The 7,587-nt window shown below is 29.7% G+C and overlaps 1 protein-coding gene across 2 annotated transcripts; it reads right to left on the reverse strand.

Annotated features, from left to right (window-relative positions):
- Window positions 1-1,373: 1,373 nt before the first annotated feature.
- Window positions 1,374-6,674, reverse strand: LOC124366030 (guanine nucleotide-binding protein subunit gamma 4-like). Of its 2 annotated transcripts, none has more exons than XM_046822233.1 (3): window positions 6,505-6,674; window positions 3,375-3,690; window positions 1,374-1,583 (listed from the first exon to the last, which is right to left on the reverse strand). In XM_046822233.1, the coding sequence occupies exons 1-3, from the start codon at window positions 6,550-6,552 to the stop codon at window positions 1,558-1,560; spliced, it is 390 nt and encodes a 129-aa protein (XP_046678189.1). In that variant the 5' UTR covers window positions 6,553-6,674; the 3' UTR covers window positions 1,374-1,557. The 2 variants fall into 2 exon arrangements, with proteins under 2 accessions (XP_046678189.1, XP_046678190.1); XM_046822234.1 differs by having other exon boundaries at window positions 6,443-6,672.
- Window positions 6,675-7,587: the final 913 nt, after the last annotated feature.

Here is a 7,587-nt window from a genome sequence, read left to right on the forward strand (position 1 = left end):
TAGTTTCTGTAGGTTTTAGAGGTAAATGGGCACTCTCATAATTTTTATTAATAGGTATTAGAAGTATTTGACAAACACATACTTCAGTATTTTTTACAGCTGGTGCATGTCCTTTTAAATATACCAATGAACAAATATAGGACAAGTACAATTTTCATACTGAGTATTTATATAAAAAGCTTAATGCAATTAATTTCAATTTGTAATATTTGAAGAAATGTTTTAAAATTTGCTACCTAAAACCACTTTATATTTTGTTTTAATCCAATCTTTCCTTCGCTATGATATTATTCTTTTGGTGGAGGGGGAGCTTTACAAACAGTATTTACACTGCCTGTCGTAATGACCTAAATATTAGTTTTAAAGCTCTCCCGGATGTTCCAAGTTTTATGTGCACTAAAGAAATCTTGGGAATTGTAAGAAGTGTAGAAAAGTTTAAATGGCTAAAATTGTTTGTAATAACAAATCAGTGTGGTTACGCTAATTATTAGTTGTGCGACGTTCACTCTCTGTGCTCCAAAAACTGTTTTTCTAAAATGATGTGTAGTGAAATATCAGTCAGTTTTACCAAACCTTCGAATAGCGTAATAAATATTCCCTTCAAATAAACATACAAAAATGGGTTTTATGAATTATTTTATAAAGCCCACAAGGAAAGTATAACATATACTATATTATGGTATTCTTGAAATCCGTAAAAAATCCTCTATTACAGGTATAAATAAGGATTATGAGCCCAGTAAACGACGCAACCAATACTTAACTTAACAAACATTGCTTTCTTGGCCTTGTAATTACGCACAACCATGTCTATTTAACCTTTACTATATCTCTTGTAATTTCCTAGAACGCTTTAATGTGAATACAATTTAAAATCCCGGTATATGGACTGAGAAGCATGATAACTGCTTTTGATTCATGTCCTTGGAGTCTATAATATCAAACATTCAGATTGCTACTAAATTACTTATTATTATAATAAAAGTACAAGAAATTCCTAAACTTATAGGCTGTTATTACATAATATTTTTGCTACTTCAAAACATACTGTATAACAAAATCGTGAGTAATAAAAATTTAACTTTACAAAACGAAACTAAATTTGTAATGCATTATGATTTTACGGAACATTATGTTTGTGGTTATTAGCAATTATTTTTTATTTATCAGATTTGTATTGTTTTTCTTTTTTTTGTTATTTACCAGATCCAAGGCCAAATACAGGATCCAATTTACTCAGATTGCTCAATATGTATAGGCTTCGTGCAGTGAGGCTGTTCAAATCCATGAGATCCCTCCACATATAGCTTGAACTTTCAAGTGAAGGCGCTGGTAACTGCTAGTCATAGGAAAAGGATATTAAAATTAATATACAAAATGATTATTGATTTTATTATCTATAGTTTCATAATGTGGGATACTTTGAATGTATATTTTATATTTTCTTTTTCTAAAAAATGTTTTTTTTCCTGTGTGAAATATCACTATTCACGCCTGGTGTGAGGTCTTTCGTCAATGACAGATGTCCCACCTCCGCCTTGCAGTTTCCTACTTGGGCTATTTCCTGCCATCATTTAATTGTGCTGGAAAATAATAACTTTGTTAAATTTCAATGTACCTCAACGATCATGTACTAATTAACTACACATACAAACATTTATCCATTCAGTAACAAATATAGGTAAATACATTACTTAATGGATGAACAATTAACATTCCCAGTACACGCAAAAGTAACCAATACCTTTATTTATGGTATTCGGGTTGCGTGGTGGTGAGTACAGCGTTTTTGCTCCAGTTATTGGTCGGCCGTTTTCTATTTCGATGTTTAATTGAAATTATTAAATTTCTGGCTTCTCCTTATCTTTTGTTATGGCATTTGGAGGAGAAACATGACTTTTTATATTTATTAAACTGAACATGTTGTCTTAATACAATGTGTAAAATCTCCCAACTCTATCACAATATAATATGTCAAGAAATTTTAAATTTACTAAAACTGATGGTTTGTATATTAATACAGTTTTAGTATTCACGGCTTTATGAAAATTTTAACTGTGGATATTATTAGTCGCTTATTAATCTGACGGAAATTAGCTAAAAAAGTACTTTTTATTTAATGAAGCAATATTGTAATATATTAAACATGTTTGACAGAAATCGGTGATTTGTAATAGTTATAAAAATTAAGTGGTTTTTGTTAAGTAGTTTTAGTTTCTAATTTCTTATAGGAATGCATCTTCATAAAGGCTTGGTTCAGAACAATATTCAAAAATTCATATAATTTATGGATTTTAATTAGTGCTCTAACACATTTTTACGACGATGCATTAATATGGTAACGTTCAAATTTATACGTAACGCAATATATATCACATATTTGATTTCAAAGAAATAGTTTACAAAATGTAAATTGCTGTAATAAGATATATTCCGTTTTGATGCTTTTGATTGGCTGAAATCGTTCTAATGCAGTACAAAGGACTATAAAAATTCGATTTGGTGGATTTCCCGAACATTGAAATTAATTTCCTGCTTTACAACTATATTTAGTTCCATCACAAGTTATAACTTTTTGATTGCGTCCAAACAACGTCAACTCGCAATGCATAAGTATACAATATAGTATTTCGTAAAATGGATAAAGGCACTTACCCTAAGAAAGAGAACTTAGCGTCAGCTGCGCTTGTTTAGCGGGAGTAAAATATAAAGGTATCAAAGGGGTGAAAAATATGAAAACTTTTTCCATAAAATATATTTTCAGTTGCCACACTCTTCATATCAACTAGCAGTGGCCGTATTGAAAAATAATTATTTTTTTACTGTCAGCCAATCAGGAACAAATTACTGAAGATCATAAAATTCACCTGCAATTTAGCTCATTTAACGTTATTTTCATATCTAACAGTTTATTTTTTAGTATTTCATATTAAAAAATATATGATGTGAACAAATTTATTTTTAAATACTCCACATTGCACTTCCGATATCCTGGTTAAAAAAACTATCACGGCTAACAAACAATTTCTTCCTTAGAGGAAAATATTTGATGGGAACCTGGTTTTTATGCTTATATAATGGAAACTGGCTCTCACTTCAACCAATAATACGCGTATATGAAAAATGTGAGTAGTGAAACTTAATATATTACAAAGAGCTAATAAAAATTATGAATTTGTTCTTAGTTTAAAATGTACATGCTACGAAATGATTTTAAATATATAGTTATTACAATATGCAGCTTAATGTAAATAATAAATTAATCTACTGTAATTCTATCAAGGCATGTAACTGAAAATTTCAAATCAGGTAAATATATTATTGAATTACTAACATATTATAGCTTAGTACAACTGTTATAAGTGCATACAAACCTTCTTGCGTACACATTCCTTTTGCTATATTAAGGTAAGTTGTTAAGGTATCCACAGTTTGCATCGTATCTATAAGATCAGCTCTGGACAAATCATTACAATTGTTAGTATTGGGTTGACATTTTTGACAGTTGCAACTAGAGCATCCATTTTTGTGATCATTACAATTGTCAGTATTGGGTTGACATTTTTGACAGTTGCAACAAGAAAATCCATCTTTATAATCATTACAATTATCAGTATTGTGTTGATAATTTTGACAGTTGCAACAAGAGCATCCCTTTTGTTGGCTGAGTACAAGCATTGGGAGAGTGACCTGAAATGAAGAAGAAAATTACACTTAGCCTATTAGTGTTGAATATTATCCTATCGTATACGATTGTTAGTCTAGGAGCAAAGAACACATTTGCACTGTATAAGCACACAACATTGTAATCGCTAGAGGAATTTTTCCTCAAAATTAAATCAATCTTCAACCATGCTAGTTTTTGTGGAAGTCGAAGTAGCATTGAAAAGGTTAGAAATATGAAACTATATTTTTTGTATCAGATTATATTTTATTCTACCCTTATAAAATTATAACAAACCATCAGACACATAAATTATAGTTATATTGTACTACAATCAGCCAATTATACAAATAGACCAAAAAACCACTTTAAGGGACTGTATATAACTTAATTTAATTAAAACTTCATGTACGTATCTCGTGGTTGGTTGTATTTTGGTTAGCCTAACAAAAATATGATCTGAAATAAAATTATCATTTCAACATTTTCATGATTAGGGCTGTCAGCCTTCAATTACGATTTCTACCAAAATTGCAATCTTATTAGATATATACCTGCATTATATTGCAGGGCTTTCAGGTCAGTACTTTTTCCGACGTGGCTGTGATCGACAGGGTTACATGGTATAGTTTAAATACCATGTATTTAATAATACATGGTAAATATTATAATACGACTATTAATGAGAAGAAGCTATGAATTATTTAAAACAATAACAATTCATCCATAGATTATATGCAATAATAATATTATCATAAAATCCGAAATTTAATATCGTAACTAAAGTACTTAAAAATACTAAATCACTTAATTATAAATACATAATTAAATAGTACAATATGAGTCAACGAATATGAAACTTTTTGACAGTAAGTTTGACAAGTTCTGTAATTCGAACTTTGATTCCTACTAGCACCAGTAGTGGTTGAATATCTTGTGGGCTAATATTGTCTACATGACAATATTATTTATTTATGTATGTTTAAGGATAGGCCAAACATCTTTTAGGCCTTATTCTACCTGTCCTCATGGGAAACTGGTCTGGGCGAGGATCTTATCAAACATAATAAAGGGGAGAGTCGGTACAGTGGAAAATTAACAATTCCAATAAAAATTGCAACGATCACGCACCAGAATCTGGTGACCAGATTCCATTCTGCGGTATCTCTTAGACTCTAAATTCGACGCCTTAGACCGCTCGATCTCCGACTCGTGGGTTTCTTCTTCTTTGCTTCAGAAGGTAAAATTTTTCTGACTGTATTAGTGAGTATATTATACGATCATTGGCCACTATATCTTAACCATATGTTTCTAAAATCATCTATTGCAAGAATATTCCCTCCATTTTAAGTGTCTGAAAACGTTAAACGTCGTTTAAAAACATTTTAAGAGAACCAATATTGGTTTAAATACAAAATTGGGATCTCATTTTGTATAATTTATGCCAAAAAAAAACTTTTATTTGTCAAGTTACTATCTGCCTTCGAACATCTCAATACCTATGCTGGCTATAATAATAACATTAAACAATTTTGTGTATCTACGAATAAAGTAGTACGTTTACGTAGTTATCAAGTGGTACTTTAATTTCAGTGCTCTAACACCATGAAAATGTGCATTAAAATACTGGAATCACAAATTATATCAAATAAAGTAATTCATGTTATTATTGGTTATTTTATCAAATCAAATAACCCATATAGTTAAGTAATGATTATTTTTTAATACTTGTATTCCCAGATTTTTACTGGAAATATAATTTTTAGTTATACGTGATTATATATTGTTAAATTCAATAAAATATGAAATTCATTTAACGTTAGAAAAATACTAAGGGAAGTGGATCTGCGACCGGCATGTTTTAAATTGATAATGCTCTTCTAATTTAAAACACATTATATCAATAGCACAAACAAAAGCAAACAAAAATAAAATTTTCCTGATAGGTGAAATTATGCTGATATCATACCCCTTTATGTTTCCGGTTCCACAATTTGAACTTTTCTGTTACCTTCCGTCCAGTATGTAGCATTTTAACGAAATATTAAATATACACTTTAATAATTACTTAATACATTTTTCAATTTAGCTTGGTGCTACTCAAACGTGATGAGTTTAATACTTTTTGTATTATTCTAAAAGTTATGAAAGTTTAATTTTTGCATCTCCGCCCACAGTACGGTCACATACATATAGTTTTACGTTATTATAATAAGAAATTACGTTCAATTAATCTTAAAAATAACTTGTGTGTGGTAGTAGGTGAAGTTACTTCTTTAACTATATTTGGATAGTATATCACTCACTTTACTAAGAATTAAAGTCATATTTATTGTTAATACTAAATATAATAGAATTTTCTATGTTGTTTATACTATGTGTTAATCATCTAATAGGGCTTGGCTTTTACAATATATATTTTTTTAATTTGGATAAAATATTTGCAGATGTTTGTATAAATAACTTTTAAACATGAAAACGTGAAAGAATATTTAGTTATTAATATAGCCATTTAAAGCAACACCATTAACTCTTTGCGGAATACCTATTGTTATAAAAAGCTTTATTCCTTTAAAACTAGGATTTAAAACGTAATAAATTAAAACCTTCCTTTATAACGTAATAAATCCAATTCGAAATTTTAAGAGTCCACAATGAATTGGTGCCGGTTTTTCTAAAACCATACATTTCTATATTATTTCCGGTAAATTAGTTTACGGATGAATAAATGAAAAATATATCACAAATCACATGTCCTTCAGAATCATGTTTACTTACGAAATGTTTCACCATACAATCATCTAATAGTTAAGATTAAAGTTTGCTTTTTAAATCCTTACAAGAAAGAAGAGAAACAATAGGCCAAACGCACTCCTTTCCACGTCCATTATTTCAGTATTAACTTAACTCTTATCACACGTGGTTAGCTTTGTTTGCAACGTTGTATTTGTATTTACTGCAGTAATCAAAGACTCCATAAACAATTGTTCATAACCGAGGACTTCATTGCTTCTACTTGTTGGTATGTACTGGGGGTTCATTTACATTAGATTGTGTTATTTAAATATTAGAATATTTTTCTTTGATTATACGGTTTGTGCAGACGTACCATTACATCGTTGGATATTGATTCGTGCACTTTTAGTCCTGTCAGAAAAAAAATATAAAAAAACTTTACCACAGAACGCATGTTTTTCTTCTAATCGTTTTAGAACATTTACAAAGGTAGGATTAGAGTTGGTTTTCCTTTCACATATGTACTGTTGTAGAAAGTATTGTGAGTTTTAGAAATAGATAGGTTTCGAACCTCAGAGTCTCTTAATTTCGATTTTTCATCACAATAATTACAAGTTAGAGCAACTATATTTGTAAATGTACGGTTTCTCTAACGTTAAGTATGCAGTACTTGGTCAGTAATGTAATGCAGATATCGAAGACAAAGTCACTATCTTTTATCTTCTCACCTGGAGGCCTGGGGATCAATGTTTAAAAAGCTTTTTTTGTTTTAAATACGATTTTAAAACGTTTAAAGGGTTTAGCGCTATTGATCTTGCTTTGTTGTCCTGATCAATAACATATACACATAAGCAGGCCTATCAAAAATGTACATTTATAGCCACCCCTTTTTGAGCCATAGATTTTGCCTTCTTTTTTCCGAACAATAAAATGTATATACAAAACACGGGTCTGAGAGGCATACTTCTGTTAAAAAGACAACTAAGATGAGTTTTATTACAGTCTTAACATTTATAATGAAAGTTAGATAGTGACTTTGCCTTTGATATCTGCATTACATTACTGACCAAGCACTGCATACTTAACGTTAGAGAAACCGTACATTTACAAATATAGTTGCCCTAAAACTTGTAATTATCTTATCTGGAAAAACCCTGTAGTTTAATTGGTTAATTAATAAAATTGTA

This window comes from Homalodisca vitripennis, chromosome 7 (genome assembly GCF_021130785.1).
Source record: "Homalodisca vitripennis isolate AUS2020 chromosome 7, UT_GWSS_2.1, whole genome shotgun sequence".
NCBI classification, from domain to species: Eukaryota; Metazoa; Arthropoda; class Insecta; order Hemiptera; family Cicadellidae; genus Homalodisca; species Homalodisca vitripennis.